Below are 26,999 nucleotides of genomic sequence, written 5' to 3'. Positions count from 1 at the left end.
CAATGAGGTGCTCCACCATTGTGTCCAACTCTTTTTAACTCCCTACGCACAGTCATTGTGCTTGCAGGACTGCTGGTAGCACTATGGAACTCACGAGTGATTCCTTCCGCTGATTTCATGCGATTTTGTACAGCCACTCTTCGCATTGCTGGACGATCCCTCTCCGTTAGTCCATGGTGTCTACCTGCTCTCGGTTTTGGCTGTGGCTGATGCTTCGCGTTATCACGTGACAGTCGCAACACCAACCGTTGATTTGGGCAGCTTTAAAAGGGTAGAAATATTCAACATGGATTTGATGCTCATGTGATATCCAATGACTAGTCCCCGTTCGAAGTCGCTGAGCTCTCCAGACCGATCCATTCTGGTGTTACTGCTTCTCTACTGATGACACAATACTTCCCGCCTCCTTTGATACACGTAGGGGTCCACCTCTTGTGACATCTAGAGGTCAATTCCGCATTGTGTAGGAGTGTATAAATACTATTGATCGGATACTACACTCATGCTCATAAATTAAGTATAATGCTGATACATGGTGAAACAACGCTCTGGTGGGCGGTTTGCGGGTTTAAATCACCTCGGGGTATGGCCATGCGGTTCATTTGACCTGCGGTCGTCGCACGGTGGCGCTGGCAGCAGCCGCATAGGCAGAGGTGTGTTAGTGCATGTCAGAGTACGGTGCAGCGAGTAGGTGTCCACACGTTTTCAGACGTGCTAATGGTGACTGTGTGTTGAAAATGCCTCAAAGAACACATATTAATGACGTTATGAGGAGAGGAATACTAGGGCGACTGGAGGCTGGTCAAATACAGCAGGTTGTAGCACGGGCCCTCTGTGTGCCACAAAGTGTGATCTCAAGGTTATGGCAACGATTCCAGCAGACAGGAAACGTGTTCAGGCGCTACAGTACGAGACGTACACAGTGTACAACACCACAAGAAGACCGATATCTCACCATCAGTGCCCGCAGACGGCCACGGAGTACTGCAGGTAGCCTTGCTCGGGATTTTACCACAGCCACTGGGACAGTTGTCTCCAGACACGCAGTCTACAGACGACTGAACAGACATGGTTTATTCGCCCGGAGACCTGCAAGTTGCATTCCACTGACCTCAGGTCACAGGAGAGTCCGTAAAGCCTGGTGTCAAGAACACAGTACGTGGTCATTGGAACAGTGGTCCCACGTTATGTTCACGGACGAGTCCAGGTATAGTCTGAACTGTGATTGTCGCCAGGTTTTCATCTGGTGTGAACCAGGAACCAGATACCAACCCCTTAATGTCCTTGAAAGGGACCGGTATGGAGGTCGTGGATTGATGGTGTGGTGTGGGATTATGATTGGTGCACGTACACCCATGCATGTCTTTGACAGAGGAACTGTAACAGGTTAGGTGTATCGGGATGTCATTTTGCACATGTCTGCCTTTTCAGGGATGCAGTGGTTCCCACCTTCCTCATGATGGATGATAACGCACGGCCCCACCGAGCTGCCATTGTGGGGGAGTACCTTGAAACAGAAGATATCAGGCAAATGGAGTGGCCTGCCTGTTCTCCAGACCTAAACCCCATCGAGCACGTCTGGGGTGCTCTCGGTCGATGTATCGCTGCACGTCTTCAAATCCCTACGACACTTCAGGCACTGGTGCAAGAATGGAAGGCTATACCCCACCAGCTGCTCGACCACCTGATGCAGAGTATGCCAACCAGTTGTGTGGCGTGTGTAAGTGTGCATGGTGATCGTATCCCATATTGATGTCGAGGTGCATGCGCAGGAAACAGTGGCGTTTTGTAGCACGTGTGTTTCGGGACGGTTTCCTCAACTTATCACCAATACCGTGGACTTACAGATCTGTGTCGTGTGTGTTCCCTATGTGCCTATGCTATTAGCTCCAGTTTTGTGTAGTGCCACGTTGTTTAGCACCACCATATTCTGCAATTATCCTTAATTTATGAGCATGAGTGTATATCTCGCTTAATGACCACGATGCCAATATTAGGTAGCATTCCTACATAGAAGTATGACAGCCTTTATTCCCATGCACCATCCGCCAATGAGATTGGGCGGTGGGAAATGACCTGCTATACTACCTACCCTGCACCGCACCCAGTACGTTGGTCCATGGAATACAGACACAGACGCAGTTATTTAGCAAACTTCTTCAGTACATAGATTTAGATTAACAACAGTAGCTAAATGGTACCCACAGCAATAAGAGTATGTAACAGCAACTGAATTTCAGATTGCGTCGTGTCTTGTTGAATCCGAAATTCCTGACTGATGCCGTCCACCAACATGGCGATTCCATCAGTCGTGTTCCTGATGAACAGCCCCTGATTCGCCCGGCGCTTCCTAAACAAACGCATCAGGAAAGTCGCCTCACGTAAAATACCTAGATGATAAACCTGCAAGGAGGACGACACTACCTTCAAATGGTTCAAATGGCTCTGAGCACTATGGGACTAAACTTCTGAGGTCATCAGTCCCCTAGAACTTAGAACTACTTAAACGTAACTAACCTAAGGACATCACACACATCCATGCCCGAGGTAGGATTCGAACCTGCGACCGTAGCGGTCACGCGGTTCCAGACTGTAGCGCCTAGAACCGCTCGGCCACTCCGGCCGCCGACACTACCCTCCCCAGTATCTCCAGAATAATCCTCCTTGGTTGTAGTATCTGTTCTTAGAGTTTGATTCACGATCTTCCAGTTCCATGTGCCGTCCTTCGATCTCGTTCTCACACCGCTGGTATTATGGAAGCTTGATGTGCCGGCTCTATTCACTTCATTGCTTGACACTACGTAATCGTGAGTGTTTGGACAACTTGCTCCAACATTCTGCAGGTTATGAAGTCACTTTAGCCCGTTATTATTAGTTATAGCATCTCGAACGTACCCTTTTTCTGCGTCAGGTAAAATGCTGTGCCCCCATTGCAGACTCGATGACCAGCGAAGACGAATCTGGAAAAGCACGGGGCACCAGTGGGACGCCAACGGCTCACTCGCCGTATGGCACGACAACAAGGATTGATGGTACGGGGAACCATTTCATTTCATAGTAGGACCATTTTGGTTGTCATCCGCGATACCAAATAAAATGGATCCAAGCACTATGGGACTTAACATCTGAGGTCATCAGTCCCCTAGACTTAGAGCTACTTAAACCTAACTAACCTAAGGACATCACACACATCCATTCCCGAGGCAGGACTCGAACCTGCGACCGTAGCAGCCGTGGTTCCGGACTGAAGCGCCTAGAACCGCTCGACCACAGCGGCCGGCTCCGCGTTACCCTTACAGCACAGAGGTATGTTGATGTTATTGTTTCCCTTCGTGGCAAACCATCCTGGGCTTACATTTCAACAATATAATGCCCGCCCGCACACAGCGAGAGTTTCTACTGCTCGTCTTCGTGCTTGTCAAACCCTACCTTGGCCAGCTAGATCGCCAGGTCTCTCCCCAGCTGAGAATATTTGAAGTATTATGGACAAAGCCCTACAACCAATTCTGAGTTTAGACGATCTAACGCGCCGGTTGGACAGAATATGGCGCTATATCCCTCAGGAGGACATCCAACAATTTAGTCAACGCCGAATCGAATAACAGCTCGCATGGCGGCCAGAAGTGGACCAATGCGTTTTTGACTTCCTCAATTTGTGGAGCTCTTTCTCTTAAATGAATCATCCAATTTTTCTGAAACTGTAATCATTTGTTTGTCTGTACGTGCATGTCACATCTACCGATTTCCGTACCATCCGAATAATTCGTTCCTTTCATGACTTTTTTTTCTTACAGTGTATTAACTGAGGAAAAGCAATATCAGAATATTTAAATGCCGCTGTGTCTTTCTAATGAAACATACTACTGTTCAATCCTTCTCCCCAGAATCAAAAGCACAGAGGTACCAACAAATAGAGCCGGCCGGTGTGACCGAGCGGTTCTAGGCGCTTCAGTCTGCAACCGCGCGACCGCTTTATTATACACTCTAAGACTGTCCAGTACATCTCCTGATACGTCTTTCACTTCTTCGGGCTGGAATCTCCTTGAATGGAGTAGAATTGTCGTCAGTGATTAGGCCCGCATCGAATAGCCAGCGAAGACCTAAGACCTGTGGAGACGCCCCGAATAGCTGTGGAACACCAATAGGACTATCGCCCGCCATACTGCCTGACAAGCAGGTGTGACCACCTGAGGTGCCGTTTCTTTTTATGGCAGAACCCTTTTGGTTGTCATCCGTTGCACCCTTACATCGTAATGACACGTCGACGATATTATACGCCTCGTTTTGTTGCCCTTCGTGGCAAGCCTTCCTGGGCTTACATTTCAGCAGCATAATGCTCGCCCACCTGTGAGAGTTTCTACTGCTTGTCTTCGTGTTTACAAACATCTGCCTTCGCCCACGATCTTCCCTGATCTCTCCGCGATTGAGAACGTTTGGATCATTATGGGCAGGGCCTTTCAACCAGCTCGGAATTTTGACGATCTGACGCCCCAGTTGCACAGAATTTGACACTGTATCCCTTATATGGGCATCCAACAACTCTACCAAACAATGACAAGCCGATTAACTACTTATATAATGGCCAGAGATAGACCAATGCGTTATTGATTTGCTCAGTTTGTAAAGTTCTAACCTCTTAAATAAATCATCAATATTTTTTTCTGAAATTGTAATAATTTGTCTGTACATTTACATCACACCTAAGGATTTCCGTCCAATTCGGGTAAATCCTTTGTTTTTTTTCTCTCTCTTTTTTCATAGTACGAGGGTGAGTCAAATGAAAACCTTAAATTTGTAATAACAAATTGAAATTTCGCGCCGTTATCATGTAAGTTGGTAAGCGTGCTATAAACAGCGTGCAGAATGGCCTGTAGATGGCAGTATAGTGCAGATGCACACATACCGTCGCAGTATCAGTATAAAGATGGCCACCCCACTTGCGACGAGCACCAGGGAAGAACGGCGTTCTGTTATTCGGTTTTTGCATAGTGAAGGTGTGAAACCTATTGAAATTCATCGACGAATGAAGGTTCAGTACGGTGATGCATGTTTGTCACAGCAACAAATCTACGAATGGAGTAGAAAGTTCGCAAATGGTGTGACTTCAGTGGAAGATGCTCCTCGTCCAGGTCAGGCACAAGGAGTTGTGACTCCAAAGAACATTGCAGCAGTTGAAGCCGTAGTGAAGGAAAACCGCCGAGTGACACTGAATGACGTTGTAGCATGTTTACAGATTAGTCATGGGTCAGCACACCACTTTGTGCATGATGTGCTCCACTTTCACAAAGTGTCTGCAATATGGGTGCCACGGCAGCTGACTCCTGAAATGAGAGAACGACGTGTTGATGCTTGTGAAGAACTTCTTCGGCCCTTTGAACGAGAAGGGAATTTATGCACTTTGTAAGTGCTGGAGGACTTGCATTGATCGTGGGGCAGATTACATTGAAAAGTGATACAGCTTTGTGCCACTTCCGCACAGTAAATAATATTTTTAAAAATATTTAAGGTTTTCATTTGACTCACCGTCGTATATTTTCGAAATCAGAATACGCTCAAGAATTCTGCAGCTAACCAACGTTAAGGGGATGTTCGTCTCTAATTGTTGTGGGTCCTTTCTTTTACCTTTCTTATATACGGGAGTCACCTGCGCTTTTTTTTCAGTCACTTTTGGCTTAAGCTGGGAGTGATCACAGCGAATGATCAGTAATTTCGAGCATGTCTCCATGCTAGTGCCTGTTAGCTGTGGAGTGCATTAACGTCACGTGTGCTGATTTCTTGTCCGCAGGAGGGAGATGGTGGCCTTCCTGTTGGAGACCCGGACCTGGAGCCGCCGCGGCCTCCGGAGCACCAAGGCGTCAAGCTGGGCTGGATCCAGGGGGTGCTCATTCCCTGCCTACTCAACATCTGGGGCGTCATGCTCTTCCTGCGCCTCTCCTGGGTGGTCGCGCAGGCTGGCATTGGTGAGCGCCTCCCTCAGACTGCGTTTCATCAGATCTTATACATGTTTTAATTGTGAAAGGCTGGCGCTCTCTGTCTCTCTCTCTCTCTCTCTCTCTCTCTCTCTCTCTCTCTCTCGTGTGTGTGTGTGTGTGTGTGTGTGTGTGTTTGGTACTCCTTCACGCTCAAATCGCTGGACGAATTCTTATTAAATCTGTAATGGAGATAACTTATATCCTATATTAACATACAGGCTACCTACCTATATCTTACCATCAAAGGGGTTGGTGTGGGGGTGGAACAGAAGTATAGTCCATGACGCGCAAAAGCCCATACTGCATTCATCTAATATTTGAGAAAGAAAGCACTTAGTGATATGTAACAAACCTGAGTCGAAGCAAGGCCCCGGGAGTAGACAACATTCCATTGGAACTACTGACGGCCTTGGGAGAGCCAGTCCTGACAAAACTCTACCATCTGGTGAGCAAGATGTATGAGACAGGCGAAATACCCTCAGACTTCAAGAAGAATATAATAATTCCATTCCCAAAGAAAGCAGGTGTTGACAGATGTGAAAATTACCGAACTATCAGTTTAATAAGTCACAGCTGCAAAATACTAACGCGTATTCTTTACAGACGAATGGAAAAACTGGTAGAAGCCGACCTCGGCGAAGATCAGTTTGGATTCCGCAGAAATGTTGGAACACGTGAGGCAATACTGACCCTACGACTTATCTTAGAAAATAGATTAAGGAAAGGCAAACCTACATTTCTAGCATTTGTAGACTTAGAGAAAGCTTTTGACAATGTTGACTGGAATACTCTCTTTCAAATTCTGAAGGTGGCAGGGGTAAAATACAGGGAGCGAAAGGCTATTTACAATTTGTACAGAAAGCAGATGGCAGTTATAAGAGTCGAGGGGTATGAAAGGGAAGCAGCGGTTGGGAAGGGAGTGAGACAGGGTTGTAGCCTCTCCCCAATGTTATCCAATCTGTATACTGAGCAAGCAGTAAAGGAAAAAAAGAAAGTCCAGGGAGAAGAAATAAAAACTTTGAGGTTCGCCAATGACATTGTAATTCTGTCAGAGACAGCAAAGGACTTGGAAGAGCAGTTGAACGGAATGGATGGTGTCTTGAAAGGAGGATATAAGATGAACATCAACAAAAGCAAAACGAGGATAATGGAATGTAGTCTAATTAAGTCGGGTGATACTGAGGGAATTAGATTAGGAAATGAGACGCTTAAAGTAGTAAAGGAGTTTTGCTATTTGGGAAGCAAAATAACTGATGATGGTCGAAGTAGAGAGGATTTAAAGTGCAGACTGGCAATGGCAAGGAAAGCGTTTCTGAAGAAGAGAAATTTGTTAACATCGAGTATAGATTTAAGTGTCAGAAAGTCGTTTCTGGAAGTATTTGTATGGAGTGTAGCTATGTATGGAAGTGAAACATGGACGATAAATAATTTGGACAAGAAGAGAATAGAAGCTTTTGAAATGTGGTGCTATAGAAGAATGCTGAAGATTAGATGGGTAGATCACATAACTAATGAGGAGGTATTGAGTAGTATTGGGGAGAAGAGGTATTTGTGGCACAACTTGACTAGAAGAAGGGATCGGTTGGTAGGACATGTTCTGAGGCATCAAGGGATCACAAATTTAGCATTAGAGGTCAGCGTGGAGGGTAAAAATCGTAGAGGGAGACCAAGAGATGAATACACTAAGCAGTTTCAGAAGGATGTGGGTTGCAGTAAGTACTGGGAGACGAAGAAGCTTGCACGGGATAGAGTAGCATGGAGAGCTGCATCAAACCAGTCTCATGACTGAAGACAACAACACAACAACAAACTCTACACATAATATCGAACCTATACAAAAATTGTTCTCGCCGACAACGCCCACAAAATGATAAGAGGAAAAAAGTTTATCACTTACTGCATTTTCGTTGTTCTGGCAGTAAAACAGTCGCATTAAGGATGACGTTTTCATTTGTTACTTCTTTACCACTAACTGTATTTGCAGACATTATTCACATATATCACTGGATGTACCTGCAAAATTATATCATTTTACAACACGATAGTTCAGGAGATCATAAACATTGAGCTGCGTGAAAATGAAAGTGTAGGGCGAAATTCGCTAGAGATACAGGTGATGTATGTGTGCAAATACATGTGATGTGTGTTAAATACACGTTAAATATATTTGATGTATGTGTATATGAGAAAAGTTATGGCGAAAAGTTCATCCTAAAACCTTGGACGTACCTCAACGAAGTTTGATATAGATATTAGTTACGATCTCTCCCATTGGCATGGGGATTGTAATGCAGAGAGAGAAGGGATTAGGAGGAAATGGACAGGCAGAAGGTGCAGAGGAGATGAGCAGAGAGGGGGGCAGGAAGAGATGGGCAGAGAGGGGACAGAGAGATGGGGGGGGAGGGGGAGGAGGAGCAGACAAAGAGAGGGGGAAGAAGGAAATGGACTTTGGTCCACAAAACCATTTATTGTCTCCTCGCCGAGGATGCGCAGTAGACAGCCGGGCAGCTAGCCAATTAGCACTCTTGTTTCCACGTTCTGTAATGTGTAAACTTCCGTTATATTTGAGCGTTATATAGTGTTTTACGCGCACGAAACTACGACCGACAGATTTCTGTGGTATTCTGTGTGTTCTGTGAGTTTTCTCATAGTAGCTGAAACACCTGAAAGAGGACACGTATATTCGTATATTCACTCACTCTTCAAAAGTAAGGCAGATATGGGCGAGTTGGTCTGCGACGTTGTCAAGGTGCAGGAACGCACTGCAGCGGCCTGTGACGATATTTGTGTATTTTCAGCTGAATTGACAATGCTGCATTCCTTGTTAGCTGCACAGTGAGAGGCCATTAACGCTGTCGCCCACTATAACAGAAGACTGGTATAAACACATACCCGGCACTGTTTAACCGCGACTAACACCGCGCAGCTAGTGTATTCATCTACTGTATAAGCCACGAAGAGTGACGTCAAAGTGACGACATCTGTCACACCTCACATACGAGTAGTGGTTATTATTCTATGGTCGAGTGGATTCTCTTGGTAAACCAAACGTATCTATCTTCGAGGAGGAGTGAAGGGTGAGAGATAGGAGGGGAGTGGGGGGGGGGGGTAAGTTCAATTCAATGAACGCAGTGACTCGTTGATCCCATGCAATGAAATTTCGTATCGGTGTAAATCTGAAGTGTGACGTCACCGGTTTTTTTAAAAAATTAGATCGTAATTGACTGTTGCCGGCTGTTGCATCCCACTGCTTCCGTTCCGCTATAAAATACTAGTGCACTACTTCTTCAGTAGCTGATGCCAGATACTATTTTAGCTCTCAATGCCTTCTTCGTTTCGTTTACAATTATTGTCGTGCGTAGCTGCAAATTTAAACGTAGCCAAAGCGTCACAGATAAACAACAACTAAACGAATCCACATTAGCTTAGGGGTGTCAAAGCATGAGGCCTTCAACAAATACAAACGTAAATCTGTAGCTACCAACTTCACGGCAAATCCTAAGAAGTTTCTGGTATTATGTTAAATCAATAAACGGATCGATCTGTCCAGGCACTCTGTGACCATAATGACACTGAAACAGACAATGACACAGAAAAGGCGGAAATACTAAATGTCTTTTTGCAAAAGTGTTTCACAGAGGAAGATCACACTGCAATTAATCCTCTAACTTGTCGCACGAACGACAAGATGACACACATCGAAAAAAGCGACCTATGGATAGAAAAGCAACTGAAATCATTCAACAGAAGAAAGACCACTGGACCTGACGGCATACCGACACGATTGTACACAGAGTATACGAAAAATGTGGCGCCTTCTGTAGCAGCAGTGTACCGTAGGTCTCTTCAAGAGTGACGTGTTCCCAATGACTGGAAAAGAAACACAGGTAATACTCGTTTTCAAGAAGTGTCGTCGAACAGACGCACAAAACAGTAGACTCATGTCTCTAACGTCGGTCTGTTGTAAAATTTTGGTACATGTTTTATGCTCGCGTATTATGACATTTCTAGAGACCAAAATCTCCTCTGTAGGAACGAACATGGGATTCGGAAACAGCCATGTGAAACACAGGTCACTCTATTCATCCGTGAGACAAAGAAACCAGTAAATAGGCGCCCAGCTAGATACCGTGTTCCTAGACTTCAAAGACGCGTTTGCTACAGCTCCACACTGCCGCCTATTGAACGAGATGTCGGGCGGTTATAATCAAAGTACAGCTACTGATGTAGTTTCAGTGTGGGCTGTAATTATCATCCAGCAGCGAAGCTTGGTAGACATGAAAGTATCTAACCAATTTTTTTTTCTTTTTAATTAGTGGAAGTATCAAACATAAAATTATTCCATATTAATTATTCAACTAACCTGCATCTGACTGCGTCTGCGAATTTGTTTCTTGCACTCCTCCATTTCGCCATTGATGAAACATGTATTTAGCTCAGCAATCAAGTTTAAGAGAATAATGCCGTTTGTGCAATGGCATTAAGATGGTACTGAAAAATTAACTTTTGGCCCTGATGTTTACTTAATGAAATTATATCTTGCCTTGAATAATGCCAGTTGTGCAAATGACATAAAATTAGTTATTTGAAATAACTTTGCTCTCATAACTTTAGTTATGCCAAAATCGATTTCAAACCATGAACTGCACATATATATTGCATAGAAGCCTCATTTTCGTTACTTCTTTCATTGGTGGGGTAACTTTACTTGACTACTCGTTTTCATATTCAATACAAGCAAAGGACGTGGATTATGATTCAGGCTGTTAGATTCAAACACAATGTTGATCTCAATATATATATTGTTAAAATTTTAAGTCATACACAAAAACTACCATTTCCCACATTTTTGTAGCACGAATCACTCTTACAAAAAATTTTACAAAACGCTTACTGCGTCAAACCTTGGACATACAAATCCTAAATCTGAACAGTATCTAACAAAAACCCATTTTGAAATGATTATATAGCCTCTCCCATTAACGTTCAAAATGGCTCTGAGCACTATGGGACTCAACTGCTGAGGTCATTAGTCCCCTAGAACTTAGAACTAGTTAAACCTAACTAACCTAAGGACATCACAAACATCCATGCCCGAGGCAGGATTCGAACCTGCGACCGTAGCGGTCTTGCGGTTCCAGACTGCAGCGCCTTTAACCGCACGGCCACTTCGGCCGGCCTCCCATTAACGTGCTAAAGTTTGCTCTGTGTACCGCAAATCCTACGTTAAAGCTGTCACCACACGTCAGCTTCCTCCCGGCACCTAGCTGCGACTCCTGAGTGTTTTACTGCGCGCTCCCGGCTCTCTTAACCATCAAAGATCCTCCTACTCAAAGATATTAAGCTCATTCCACCTTGCGGTTGGCAACTACCGACTTTATTTTCTGGATCTACCCTGATCAGACCTTAGCACATACCTTTCAGACATGCTAATGTATTAATGCAGAACCGATTTACAATGGAAAACAAATCACATCCAATTGTGGCCACCAGGTGCAAATTTTGTGCTGTATACTATTTGCATGATAGTATGATGGCCACATTGTCATTTGACAAGCCGTAACTTGAGTTAACAGTATGGCTATCTGTGGTATCATGTATCGATACCATACAACGGGTGTCTGAGCAACAGAATTGCAAATTTCTGTCTGACGCCGACAGCGGTCGCGTGGTTCCTGGCGGACCAAGTCGTGTGCGCCCACTGAGCCACACCTCCAGTGGCTGGGTATCTAGAGCGCCATCTGCCGCCACAGTGTAGGAATGCCGGCGACAGCGACTCGCCACACTCGCGCTCGGAGCCACTCCGCAAAATGATGCTGTACAGACGCCGCCTGCTCGCGGCTCCATCTTCATCGTTCGAGCTTTAGTGTAGAGAGACCATTGTGATACTTGGTCTCCGTTTCTTGCTGTACTATTTGTACTGAGTCTTAGTACATTTGGAGAAGTACAAATTAAATAAATTTTCTGTTTGCTGTGTTACTCGTTCACTAATCATTTCTGCTTCTGTCGGGCTTTCCTACAACTTTCCTTTCCATTGCGTACAAAGTCATACACAAAGCTATCGAGAAGCGAGACAGTAACATGTTGAACTGTTTTATGAGAACGGCAGCAATTACTGAGCTGCATTGAGCGAGTATCACGGACTTAAAAGTCTAAGGTGAAGCCAAATGTCGTTAAATAGTTAAAGAAGATGATAATGAAGACACAGGAGAGCTTGGGGTGGCATCTGGAAGAAAGGCATTCTATCTCGGTGAAAGTTATTGGCGAGGTTGATGTTGCTGTAACTGACCATGCAGCATGTGCCCTGGGTAGTGCTAGCGCTCTGGCAGTGCCACGAGAATTGTCCATCCTAAGTTAACGCTATGGAAAGTTTTGCAGTCTATAGTACACTGGTACCAGGCGGTGCAGCAACTGCGGTTTCTCGCACAGATCGACGTTGATAACATGTTGACAGGCAATATCCTATGGAGTGACGAGGCACACTTTGTACTACAGGATGCAGTGAATACACAGAACTGCCGAATTCGGAGTACTGTTAAACCGCGAGTTGACCAAGACTGCACTTGCCTTATGTGACTATGTGATGTGGATTCAGAAGTACCTTTCCTCTCGGTCTGTTCTTCTTTGAAGAAAATACACCCAGAGGACCCGTCAGATGTGCCGTTACATCTGCCCGTTATCAAGACCTCCTTACACGGCATGTGATTGCTCCTTTGGAAGAGGGCAACTGTGTAGAAACCACCGTTTTCATGCGTGATGGGGTATCACCTCACATCGCTCGCCTAGTGAAAGATCTGCTTCATACAACCAGAGGTTTGCCGGTCTGAGTGGCAGAGCGGTTCTAGGCGCTACAGTCTGGAACCGCGTGACCGCTACGGTCGCAGGTTCGAATCCTGCCTCGGGCATGGATGTGAGTGATGTCCTTAGGTTAGTTAGGTTTAAGTAGTTCTAAGTTCTAGGGGACTGATGACCTCAGATGTTAAGTCCCATAGTGCTCAGAGCCATTTGAGCCAACCAGAGGTTTTACAGATGCATGATCTTCAAGATCGACTGATCTGAAACGATGCGACTTTTGGATCTCGGGATGTCTAAAAGAAAGCATTTAACAGGAACACGTTTGGTCTCTACCTAATCTGAAGGCCAGTATACAACAACGTGTTGCTCAAGTTTCACTGGTGTGTTCATTGCAGTTAGAAGCTGTTTAAACGCAGTCGAGATCGATACCGGGCCGGACTGTGAAATAGTGTGGATAAAGCTGTCAATCAGACAAGGATTGACCATTGTATTAGGATGTTTTTATAGACCACCAGCATCCGCAAAAAACATCACAGAACATTTCAGGGAAAGTCTTGAGTACATAGGAAATAAATATCCAAATTATCCATTAGTTATAGGTGGAGACTTTAATCTGGCATCCATTGACTGGGAAAATTACACGTTTATCATAGAAGCAAAGACTTGTGTGAAGTTATTCTAGGAGCGCTCTCAACATACGACCTTGAGCAATTGGTTACAAAACCAACTAGAGATTGAAACATATTAGATATCTTGGCGACAAACAGACCTGATCTTTTTGAGGAATCTAGAAGAAGGTATTAGCGACCATAATGTCGTTGTGGCTTCTGTGTCAGTGGAAGTTGCAAAAAACCAAAGAAACAGCGCAAAGTTTTCTTGTTTTGGAAAGCAAGTAAAAGTGTCATTAATGAATATCTTCATAGTCAGCTCCAAGCATTCACTACGGGACACAAAGATATTTAGCATCTTTGGTCGGAATTTAAAGATATTGTCCACCACGTGCTAGAGACGTGTGTGCCCAGCAAAAATATATGGGGGATGGAAAGGATCCACCTTGGCACAACGAACATATTAGGAAGTTGCTCAGAAAGCATAGAATTTTGCACAGTCGTTTTAAACTTAGTCACTGCCCCGCTGACGAACAGAAATTGTGCGAAATGAAAGCAGTTGTCAAAAGGTCAATGAGAGATTCTTTTAACGAATTTGAATGCAATATTTTATCTGTAGATTCCAAAAATAACCCCAAAAATTGTTTGTCGTACGTAAAATGTATGAACGCTACAAATAATTCAATACCTTCTCTTGATGACAGTACAGGTAATGTGACGGATGATGATAAACAGAAAGCCAAAATTCTAAACCTAGCTTACAAAACTCGTTTACGATAGAGGACTGCAGCACCATTTCCCTTTCAATTGTCGAACAAACGCAAGGATGCCTGACATAGTGTTTAGTGTATCTGGGATTGTAACACAGTTAAGATCCTTAGACGCCAGGAAGCCATCTGGCCCAGAACGTATCCCCGTAAGATTTTATGTTGATTAAGCACCAGTCTTATCCATCATCTATCAGAGATAATTGGAACAGCGGAAAGTTCCACGGGACTGGAAAAAGGCCCAGGTCGTAGCAGTCTATAAAAAGGGTAGAAAATCGGATGCACATAATTACCAGCCAATTTCTCTGACATCGATTTGTTGTAGAATCATGGAACATATTTTGTGTTCAGACATAATGACCTTTCTAGACTCTGAGAAGCTCATCTGCAGAAACCAGCACGGTTTTAGGAAACAGCGGTCATGCGAGACACAGCTGGTCCTCTTCGTGCATGATATACATCAGGCTCTAGATACCCGCTCCCAGGTTGATGCCATATTTCTCGACTTTCGAAAGGCGTTCGGCTCAGTTCCGCACTGTCACTTGCTCCAAAAAGTGCGCGCTTACAGTTTATCCGATGACATATGGGGTTGTATAGAAAGTTTTCTAACAGACAGAGAGCAGTATGTCGTCCTGAATAGGGTGACTTCAACAGAAACGAGCGTAACTACAGGTGTGCCCCAGGGCAGCGTAATAGGCCCGCTGCTTTTTACGATTTACGTAAACGATCTGGTTGAGGGTATTGGCAGCGGCATTAGACTGTTTGCCGATGGTGCTGTAGTCTAGAGGAAAGTAGTATCACACGAAAGTTTGAACAAATCAATGAGGATTTGCAGAAAATAAATGCGTGGTGTAATGACTGGCAGTTATCTCTCAATATTGTAAAGCGTGACCTACTGCGTATAAGAAGGCGAAAATCCCCATTAATGTACGAGTACAAAATAAATGCCCAGCCTTTGGAAGCGGTAACATCAGTCAAGTATCTGGGTGTGACTATTCGAAATGATCTCAAATGGAACGATCAGATTACGCAAGTAACGGGCAAGGCGAACTCTAGATTCCGGTTTATTGGTAGAATCCTGAAGCGATGCAGTCCTTCAACAAAGGAAATAGCTTACAATACGTTAGTTCGTCCAGTCTTAGAGTATTGTTCCCCCTTACCAGATGGGTCTGATTCAAGAGATTGAGAAGGTCCAAAGAAGAGCGGCAAGATTCGTGACTAGTGCATTTAGCCATCGCGAGAGCGTTCAAATCTCGAGGAAAGTTTGAAGTAGGACACACTTGCAGATAGACGACGCGCTAAACGGAAGGGACTGCTCACTAAATTCCGAAATCCTACCTTCGCCGAGGATCTAGAGCATATATTATTACCACCAGCTTTCAAATGGCGCAAGAACCACCATTCAAAGATAAGGGAAATTAGAGCTCGTACTGAGGCGTTCAGACAGTCGTTTGCCCTCGCGCGATCGCGGGAGGAACAGAGGGGAAAATATGACTTTGGCACGAATTGTGCCCTCCGCCACACACCGCTTGGTGACTAGCGTAGTATATATGTACATGTAGAACTGCTGAGAGAAACTGTTGATCAAATCGTTCTCTGGATGCAACATCTCGTCGACGTATCCGGTGCTCATATTGAACCAATTGTCTAACCGGGGCTTGATAAAATCAACGTGATACCTTTCCCACTTCTTTATGTTTTCTGCCAATGTCCCTTTCCTAAGCCACTACATATGTAAACATTTCTATACGTCTTCCCCGCATTCACAGGCCCAAATTTGCACCCGCTGGCCAAATTTTGAACTGTTTTCTTTCCAGCGTAAATTTGTTCCGCATTAACACATAAAATATCTACCAAGTATCGCTGCCATACGATAATTACAGCCCACACTGGACCTCTGTGAGTGGCTGCACTATAATTATAACCAAACGGTACGAGTGTATGGAATATCGGATCAACAGTGTGATTGGTTAAAGAGTTTCTAGCAAGCAGAACACACATGTCATTCTGAAAGGATGTAAAACTATCTTCGAGCATGCTCCAGAGGAGTGTTGTAGGACCGTTAATTTTCGCAATATATATGAATGACCTAATAGATAACATCTGAAGTTCCACGAGGCTGATAATGCTGTTGCACACAGGGAAGTCGCGACGCTAGATAATTGTAGCGAAATACGAGAAGACCTGCACAGGATCGACGATTGGTGCAGAAAGTGTCAATTGACTCTCAACAAACAAATGTAACGTTCGGATCTTCCTGGCAGGTTAAAACTGTGTGCCACACTGAGACTTGAACTCGGGACCTTTGCCTTTCGCGGGCAAGTGCTCTACCAACTGAGCTACCGAAGCACGACTCACGCCCGGTACTCACAGCTTTACTTCTGCCAGTATCTCGTCTCCTACCTTCCAAACTTTACAGAAGTTCTCCTGCGAACCTTGCAGAACTAGCACTCCTGAAAGAAAGGATATAGCGGAGACATGGCTTAGCCACAGCCTGGGAGATGTTTCCAGAATGAGACATTCTGTAGACATAGTTTGTTGGAGAGAGTGGGAACATGTTGCTATAGCAAAGCGAATAGTTCGTCCTGCGACGGGTCTGATATCTCGTGAGAGACGGGGTGGTTGGGCGTATGTTACGGCGAACGTAATTGCTGGAAATTTTTGGAAACTTGTGGTAAGGTCTCATGGGACCAAACTGCTGAGGTCATCGGTCCCTAAGCTTACACACAACTTAAACTAACTTACGCTAAGGACGACACACACATCCATGCCCGAGGGAGGACTCGAACCTCCGACGGAGGGACCCGCGCGGACCGTGACAAGATGCCCAAGACCGCGCGGCTACCCCGCGCGGTGTAATTGCTGTAAACTAGATTTGTAGGGGTGGTAGAGGGGAAGAATGTCCCGGGGCAGGCGCCTAGTTATGACAGTAAACAAGGCAGGTTGTCGCTGATGTAAGATGCAGCGATTATGCTGGACAGTTAGCAAGCGGTTGCGTTAAATCAACCGAAAGGTATATGAGCATAACGACAGTCAGTTCCTATTCGATGATAAACTAATAGGGAAAAATTGATAAATTGGGTCGTCTAATTGTATTCTAAATATCAAGGAATTTTTTCCTAAACTCTCATCCACGTGTCCATAAGTCAGTGTTAACGTAAAATGTGACGAATTTTGATTGACACCATATCTGTCCTAAGTTTTGCATTGCATTTGCAACTGGGGTTAAATAACACATTGCGAAAGTTTAGTTTTCTACCGTATCTAGCTGCTTTTACCATTTAATTTTGTTTCAGCCTGCTAAACGATTCATTTAGACTTCGTCTCAAACATAATCATATCAATATAAACTATAGAAATAAAGTACTGCCGGCCACGGTGGCCATGCGGTTCTAGGCACTTCAGTCCGGAACCGCGTGACTGCTACGGTCGCGGGTTCGAATCCTGCCTCGGGCATGGATGTGTGTGATGTCCTTAGGTTAGTTAGGTTTACGTAGTTCTACGTTCTAGGGGACTGATAACCTCAGATGTTGAGTCCCATAGTGCTCGGAGCCATTTGAACCAATAAAGCAATAAGTCCAGTGTTGAACAAGTTCAATCAAAAGTTGAGAAATTCACTTCTTGCATAAACGTATACCACATCAGTAACTGTGTGGACTGCTCCGCCCATTGCATACTGAAAGCCTCCAATATGAGAAAGATACGTATCTGTATCAAACTGCCCCGTCTTTTTCAAGCTCATCACACACTAAACACGCGTCTTGTTCGGAACCAGCATCCACTATCACCTTGTTCACTGTTGTCACACAAGTTGATCAGATCTACCTCTGATACAGATTCAGGTGACAAAAATAGCTTTGTCTTCGCACAATTAACGTCCTTCTTCGTAACTGTTTGTTACTTTACAGTCTTCGCATTTTCTTTGAACTTCCGTTTCTCTTCACACCTATTTGTGTAGAACAGGCGTGATAATTGTCCAGTGTTAGTTTTCTCTGTTTGTTTTTGTGCACCTATTACTACATTTGACAACGTACTATTATAATAAAAGATGACCATAGAATACCGTGGGGTTATATGGCGCACTCAGGCCTAAGCCAAAGCCAGTAATCGATAGACAGATATAAGTGGACCTACACTTTCGCCTTTATAAATGAAATTATTCTTCCAAGGTGCGACGGATGAATTCATTAACATAGACGTCACTCACTTCTAGCATGGCCTTCGTGGTCGTGAAATTTCGAGGAAGAATGTCACGTCCTTTTATTGTCATATAAGGATATGTAATAATATCGAAAAAATGCCGATCCGGCTACGGATTAATGGGACCTCCCAGATGGCGTGGTACAATAGTAGTACACGTCGAAAAAGAATATGTCATTAATTTCTTCATTGGACACCGCACTTGAAACACTGAACCACTGGTCGTCAAACCTTACATTTACATTTACATTTATACTCCGCAAGCCACCTAACGGTGTGTGGCGGAGGGCACTTTACGTGCCACTGTCATTACCTCCCTTTCCTGTTCCAGTCGCGTATGGTTCGCGGGAAGAATGACTGTCTGAAAGCCTCCGTGCGCGCTCTAATCTCTCTAATTTTACATTCGTGATCTCCTCGGGAGGTATAAGTAGGGAAAAGCAATATATTCGATACCTCATCCAGAAACGCACCCTCTCGAAACCTGGCGAGCAAGCTACACCGCGATGCAGAGCGCCTCTCTTGCAGAGTCTGCCACTTGAGTTTATTAAACATCTCCGTAACGCTATCACGGTTACCAAATAACCCTGTGACGAAACGCGCCGCTCTTCTTTGGATCTTCTCTATCTCCTCCGTCAACCCGATCTGGTACGGATCCCACAAAAATGGTTCAAATGGCTCTGAGCACTATGGGACTCAACTGCTGAGGTCATTAGTCCCCTAGAACTTAGAACTAGTTAAACCTAACTAACCTAAGGACATCACAAACATCCATGCCCGAGGCAGGATTCGAACCTGCGACCGTAGCGGCCTTACGGTTCCAGACTGCAGCGCCTTTAACCGCACGGCCACTTCGGCCGGCACGGATCCCACACTGATGAGCAATACTCAAGTATAGGTCGAACGAGTGTTTTGTAAGCCACCTCCTTTGTTGATGGACTACATTTTCTAAGCACTCTCCCAATGAATCTCAACCTGGTACCCGCCTTACCAACAATTAATTTTATATGATCATTCCACTTCAAATCGTTCCGCACGCATACTCCAAGATATTTTACAGAAGTAACTGCTACCAGTGTTTGTTCCGCTATCCTATAATCATACAATAAAGGATCCTTCTTTCTATGTATTCGCAATACATTACATTTGTCTATGTTAAGGGCCAGTTGCCACTCCCTGCACCAAGTGCCTATCCGCTGCCGATCTTCCTGCATTTCGCTACAATTTTCTAATTCTGCAACTTCTCTGTATACTACAGCATCATCCGCGAAAAGCCGCATGGAACTTCCGACACTATCTACTAGGTCATTTATATATATTGTGAAAAGCAATGGTCCCATAACACTCCCCTGTGGCACGCCAGAGGTTACTTTAACGTCTGTAGACGTCTCTCCATTGATAACAACATGCTGTGTTCTGTTTGCTAAAAACTCTTCAATCCAGCCACACAGCTGGTCTGATATTCCGTAGGCTCTTACTTTGTTTATCAGGCGACAGTGCGGAACTGTATCGAACGCCTTCCGGAAGTCAAGGAAAATAGCATCTACCTGGGAGCCTGTATCTAATATTTTCTGGGTCTTATGAACAAATAAAGCGAGTTGGGTCTCACACGATCGCTGTTTCCGGAATCCAAGTTGATTCCTACAGAGTAGATTCTGGGTTTCCAAAAACGACATGATACTCGAGCACAAAAACATGTTCTAAAATTCTAGAACAGATCGATGTCAGAGATATAGGTCTATAGTTTTGCGCATCTGCTCGACGACCCTTCGTGAAGACTGGGACTACCTGTGCTCTTTTCCAATCATTTGGAACCCTCCGTTCCTCTAGAGACTTGCGGTACACGGCTGTTAGAAGGGGGGCAAGTTCTTTCGCATACTCTGTGTAGAATCGAATTGGTATCCCGTCAGGTCCAGTGGACTTTCCTCTGTTGAATGATTCCAGTTGCTTTTCTCAATACTCAAGTTGCTTTTTGCTCAACAGCCAATACTGACATCGTGAGGCAACACTTCGGACAGCATATGCACCGATCTCATTATCAATTAGTAACCTACATAAATTAGTATGCCTTCAGTAAGTTAAATATACTAAGGGCGCTATAAGTTGCCCCTCCCTCCCCCCACTCCCTCTCCATTACTGTTTATTATAAGACGGAGCCATTCGGACCACATTCTTTCAACTGTTCTCTATTTCAGACTGCTGGCACCGTCAGCGAGTCCAAAGTTGTGATACTGTAATTGAATCGCCTGACTAAGTGTGTTTTTCTTCTGTGTGAGCAGATGAATAGCTTATTAATAACAGTAACTGTTCCTACATTTAAATGCATTAAAGCCAACCATCGTAACTTTGTCCCACTTTCTTCCGTTATTTGAAAATTCTGGACACAAAACAGGATTTACCCATTACCACATACACAGTAGCACTGAACATCTACAGTTACTGAGTGCTACGGAAAGTGAAAATGTATACTAATTATGCCCTATTAGAGTATATTTTCAGTTTTAATACTGGTACAGATTTAAACCGTCATCTAGGTTAACTTTAACCAGTCTTAAAAAATATATCTTTTTTCCCCGTATCTAATTCCCTGAGTAATCTTCGAGCTGCCAAAAAAAAATCCCCGTATCTAATTCCCTGAGTAATCTTCGAGCTGCCAAAAGCAAATCAGGCGTTTATAGGAAGTAAAAACAAAGTGTTCATTCAGCATTGCATGTTTATTTTGAAACAACAAGAATGGTATCGTTCAATTTCAATCACTTTCGTCAGAAGCTGTTTTCACAGTCAACGCAGTTAAAGAACAATATTAAGCCTAAGAGCTTGTACGAAAGTCAAAAGACAATTAAAATACGAACTAGAAATCACGGGGATAAGAAAACTTATTTTTGGTACAAGATAATGCAAATAGCTGGAACATCAACCATTTGAAACAAATGTGGTAATCAAAGCAGTGCAAAGACACCCTGCCTGGTAAAATATTACCCTTACAGAATGTATGCAGTCTGAGACAAGATCGAAAATGCTGTCTAAGTATTTTGAATGGCTTGTTTCCTTTTCTCATTGCATTTTATTACAATAACCTTAATTCATTTAATGTTCTTTGCTACAAATAAATACCGCATTGAAGATGGCGAGCTCTGTAATGCGCATTCACGAAACCATTTTACTTCCGTAGCTGATCGGTACAAGTCACGCATGCCCGTGAACCGTCAGATGTGGAAGACAAACAATAAAACATTCTCCTCTCCCATTCTATAACCCTGCAATGGCCGCGCTGCTTACCCCTCTGCACGTGGAGTAAGCAACCAGCTTTACTCATCTCACGGCCGAATTCACCAACGTCAGTTACAATTAAGCATATCATACATTATTACTCCCCTTCATGAACCATGGACTTTGCCATTGGTGGGGAGGCTTGCGTGCCTCAGCAATACAGATAGCCGTACCGTAGGTGCAACCACAACGGAGGGGTATCTGCTGAGAGGCCAGACAAACGTGTGGTTCCTGAAGAGGGGCAGCAGCCTTTTCAGAAGTTGCAGGGGCAACAGTCTGGATGATTGACTGAGCTGGCCTTGTAACAGTAACCAAAACGGCCTTGCTGTGCTAGAATTGCGAACGGCTGAAAGCAAGGGGAAACTACAGCCGTAGTATGCTGCTTTACTGTGTGGTTAAATGATAATGGCATCCTCTTGGGTAAAATATTCCGGAGGTAAAATAGTCCCTCATTCGGATTCCGGGCGAGGACTACTCAGAAGGATGTCGTTATCAGGAGAAAGAAAACTGGAGTTCTACGGATCGGAGCCTCGAATGTGGGATCCCTTAATCGGAGAGGTATGTTAGAAAATTTGAAAAGGGAAATGCATAAGTTAAAGTTAGATACAGTGGGAATTGGAGAAGTTAGGTGGCAGGAGGAACGGAACTTCCGATTAGTTGAATGATTGTAAATACAAAATCAAATTGGGGTAATACAGGAGTAAGTTTAATAATGAATAAAAAAAAATAGGACCGCGGATAAGCTGCTGTGAACAACATAGTGAACGCATTATTGTAGCCAAGACAAGTATGAGGCCCACACCTACCAAAGTAGTACACGTTTATACGCCAACTAGCTCCGCAGACGATGAAGAGATTGAAGAAATGAGATAAAAGAAATTATTCACATAGTTAAGGGAGACGAAAATTTGAGGGACTAGAATTCGATAGTAGGAAAAGGAAGAAAAGAAAAAACAGTAGATGAATATGAACTGTGGGAAAGGAATGAGAGAGGAAACCCCCTGGTAGATTTTTGCACCGAGCATAATTTAATATAGCTAACACTTGGGTTAAGAATCATGAAAGAAGGTCGTATACGTGGAAGAGACCTGGAGACACCGGAAGGTTTCAGATTGATTATATAATAGTAAGACAGACATTTCGGAGCCAACTAGTAAACTGTAAGACATTTCCAGGGACAGATGTGGACCCTGACCACAATGTATTGCTTATGAACTGTAGATTAAAACTGAAGAAACTGCAAAAAGGTAGGAATTTAAGGAGATGGGACCTGGATAAACTGATGGAACCAGACGTTGTAGTGTGCTTCAGAGGGAGCTTTAGATAACGATTGATAAGAATAGGGGAAAGGAATATAAGAGTAGGTAGCTTTCATATTTCAAATAGTGAAGACAGCAGAAGATGAAGTAGGAAAAAAGACAAGAGCTGGTAGAAATCCTTGCGTAACACAAGAGATTAAATTTATTTGATGAAAGGAGAAAATATAAAAATACAGTACGTGAAGCAGACAAATGTCTGAAAAATGAGACTGACGGAAAATGGAAAATGGCTTAGTATGAATGGCTAGAGGACAAATGTAAGGATTTAGAAGCATATGTCAATAGGAGAAAGATAGATGCCGCCTACAGGAAAGCTGAGACCTTTAGAGAAAATAGAACCACCTGTATGAAAATCAAGAGCTCAGATGGGAAACCAGTCCTAAGCAAAGAAGGGAAAGCAGGAAGGTGGAGGGAGTATATAGAAGGTCTATGCAATGGAGATGTACTTGAGGGCAATATTAGGGAAATTTAAGAGGATGTAGATGAAGATGAGATGGGAGATATGATCCTGCGTGAAGAATTTGACGGAACACTAAAAGAGCTAAATCGAAGCAAGACCTCGGAAGTAGACACCATTCCGTTAGAACAGCTGATAGTCTTCAGAGAGCCAGCCATGACAAAACTCTTCCATCTCTTATGCAACATGTATGAGACAGGTGAAATACATCAGACTTCAAGAAGAGTGTAATAATTCCAATTCCAAAGAAAGTAGGTGCTACAGGTCTGAAAATTACCGAATTGTCAGTTTAATAAGTCACGGCTGCAAAATATTAACGCAAATTCTTTACAGAAAAATGGAAAAAATGATTGAAGCCAACCTCGGTGAAGATCAGTTTGGATTCCGGAGAAACCTAGGAACACACGACGCAATACTGAGTCTACGACTTCTCACAGAAGATGGGTTAAGGAAAGGCAAACCTACGTTTACAGAATTTGTAGACTTAGAGAAAGCTTTTGACAATGTTGACTGGAATATTCTCTCTCAAATTCTAAAGGTGGTGGGGGTGAAATACAGGAAGCGAAAGGCTATTTACAATCTGCACAGAAACAAGATGACATTTGTAAGACTCGAGTGGCATGAAAGGAAAGCAGTGGTTGAGAAGGGATTGAGACAGGCTTGTAGCCTATCCCACGTATTATTAAATCTGTATACTGAGCAAGCAGTAAAGGAAACAAAGGAAAGTCCAGGGAGAAGAAATAAAAATTTTGATTTTAGCCGATGACACTGTAATTCTGGCAGAATTGAGCACTTGAACGGAATGGACAGAGTCTTGTAAGGAGGATATAAGACGAATATTAACAAACGCAAAGTCGAATAAAATCAGGTGATGCTGAGGGAATTAGATTAGGAAATGAGACATTTGAAGTAGTAGATGAATTTTGCTATTTGTGCAGCAAAATAACTGATGATAGTCGAAGTAGAGGGGATATAAAATTTAGACTGGCAATGGCAAGAATGGCGTTTCTGAAGAAGAGAAATTTGTTAACACTGAGTAAAGAGTTAAGTGTCAGGAAGTCTTTTCAGAAAGTAATTGTATGGACCGTAGCTACGTATGGAAGTGAAATACGGACGATAAACAGTTTAGACAGACAGATAATATAAGCTTTTGAAAAATGGGGTTACGGAAAAATGCTGAAGATTAGTTGGGTAGATCACGTAATTAATGAGGAGGTACTGAACAGAATTGGAGAGAATAGAAAAGAGAACAGAAATTTGTGGCACAACCTGACTAGAAGGGTTCGCTTGGTAGAACACATCAAGCGATCACCAGTTTAATATTGGAGGGAAGTGGAAGGTAAAAATCATCGAGGGAGACCAATAGATGAAAACAGTTAGAAGATTCAGAAGGATGTAGGTTATAGTAGCTATCCGGAGATGAAGAGGCTTGCAGATGATTGAGTAGCATGGACAGCTGCATCACGCCACTCTTCGGACTGAAGACCACACTAACAACACATTATTAGTGTGTCTCTAAGAATTTTGGTTTGTTAGTGAGCAGGAAAACTACACTCTTTAAGCGGGTCTTAACGTCAGATGGCTTGTTCTGTGCTTAGTTGTTAGATGCATATTGTTACAAAACTCGGCTGGGAACTGCGGGAGGCACAGTTACTTGATTCGGACCGCATGCGGCTAGCGGGCCGTAGTTTGACGGGCACTGCTGTAAACGGTAGACACTGCCGTGAACAGATACATATGAAAGTTTCTGGCATTCCGCAGACCTCAGTTATTGCGGGCATTAGGGACCCGCTCCTTTCCAAGGACGTCTTCACGGACGGCATCTGAGACCAGGGAACTGGGTCATCGTCAAGGCTACCAGGTCCCACTGCGGGTTAATTACCGTGTCTGGTGTGTCAACGCCGACATGACGTATATGACATACAGGTCATTTTTTTACATTTAAATATTTTCCAGCTGCACTGGTTTGTTGTTTGCTAATACATGTTCATCGTAGAAGGCGCTACAAAGAACCTTCTCTTCATCAGATACTGACGACCTCTTCATCTCAGAGTAGCACTTGCATCATATGTCCTCAATTATTTGTAGAATGTATTGTAATGTCTGTCTTTCCATGGAGTTTCTTCCCTGTACAGCTTCCTCTAGTGTCGCTGAAGTTATTCTCCGATGTTTTAACACTTCTCGTATCATCCTGTTCCTTCCTCTTGTGCTTACCTTATGTTCGTTTGTTCGCCGATTTTGAGGAGAACCTCCTCATTCCTTATCTTGTCAGGCAACTTTATTTTCAACATCCTTCTATAGCTAAACATCCCAAACGCATCGATTCTCTTCTTTTGTGGTTTTCCCACAGTCCATAATTCGCTATAACACAACGCTGTGCTCCAAATGCATGTTCTCAGACTTTCTTCCTCAAATTAAGGCCTACATTTGATACTAACAGACCTCTCTTGGGCAGAAATTCCCTCTTTGCCTGTGCTAATCTACTTTTTATGTCGTCCTTCCTTCGTCCGTCAGGCGTTTTTTTCCAAGGTAGTAGAATTTCTTAACTTCGTCTGTTTCGTGGTCCCCAATTTTGATGTTAATTTTGTAGCTAATCTCATTTCTGGTACTACTCAGTACCTTTGTCTTTCGTCCGCTTACTCTCAATCCATATTTTGTACTCATAGGATTTTTTATTCCATTCATCACGTTCTGTAACTCTTCTTAACTTTCACTGAGCATAAGAAAGGCATCAGCTAATCTTCTTGTTGATATCCTTTCATCCTGAATTTTAATCCCACTCTTGAGCCCTTCTTTTCTTCCGTCATTGCTTCTTCGATGTACTGACCGAACAGTAGGTGCAAAGACTGCATCCCTGTCTTACGCTATTTTTAATCTGAACAGTTTCGTTCTTGGTTTTCCTTTATAATTGTTCTCTCGTGCCCCTCCGCATACTGTATACTACCCGTCTCTCCCTAGAACGTACTCCAGTTTTCGAATATCTTGCACCATTTTACATTCTTGAACACTTTTTCCAATTCGACAATCCTATGAACGTGTCTTGATTTTTCTTCAGTCTTACTGTTATTATCAGGCACATTGTCAGAACTGCCTATCTGGTCCGTCTATTACTAAATGACGTTAGAGGGTACACATTATTTGGATTATTTAACATAAAAATCGCAAAAGTTGAAACCATAGTCAATGAATACAGTAGCTCACGGGACAGCAGGACACCATGGTCCTACAGATAGCTACACCGTTGTTTGTGACTGGAAGTTCGGTATGGTGGACGGGATAGGAGCGCAGCTCAATGTTAACTTCTGAATTTTCCTACTGTGTCACATGATATGAGGCAGCCGGAAACTGTTAACGGTGACTTGTCCACCAACACTTGTTAATCACTGCGCTGGGTTTCTGCCTTAATTTTAATACTCATTCCATTCATAGTGACACAAACGCAACGCTGCATACATGACGGCCATCAACACTGACGGCTGACGACCTACTGCCGGTTGGAGGAGGACAACACGGCAGTACGGAATTCCCATTTCGTTTGTAAACACTTTTGACGGGATCTTAACACAGCATTGACTTTTAAAATGTCTGTAAGTCGATTAGGTTTTGCTGCTATC

At 43.7% G+C, this 26,999-nt stretch overlaps 1 protein-coding gene across 1 annotated transcript in view; it reads left to right on the top strand.

Moving 5' to 3' along the window:
- The window catches only part of LOC126199202 (bumetanide-sensitive sodium-(potassium)-chloride cotransporter), a 316,749-nt gene that overhangs the window by 153,088 nt on the left and 136,662 nt on the right, over window positions 1-26,999 (top strand). The window contains exon 3 of the mRNA XM_049935981.1: window positions 5,786-5,960. Within this exon, the coding sequence (XP_049791938.1) occupies window positions 5,786-5,960 (175 nt within the window). The remainder of the gene's footprint in view (window positions 1-5,785; window positions 5,961-26,999) is intronic.

Source organism: Schistocerca nitens, chromosome 8, assembly GCF_023898315.1.
Source record: "Schistocerca nitens isolate TAMUIC-IGC-003100 chromosome 8, iqSchNite1.1, whole genome shotgun sequence".
Lineage (NCBI taxonomy): Eukaryota > Metazoa > Arthropoda > Insecta > Orthoptera > Acrididae > Schistocerca > Schistocerca nitens.
Note: the sequence above shows the minus strand (reverse complement) of the source record. Positions and strands in the feature narration are given on the sequence as shown.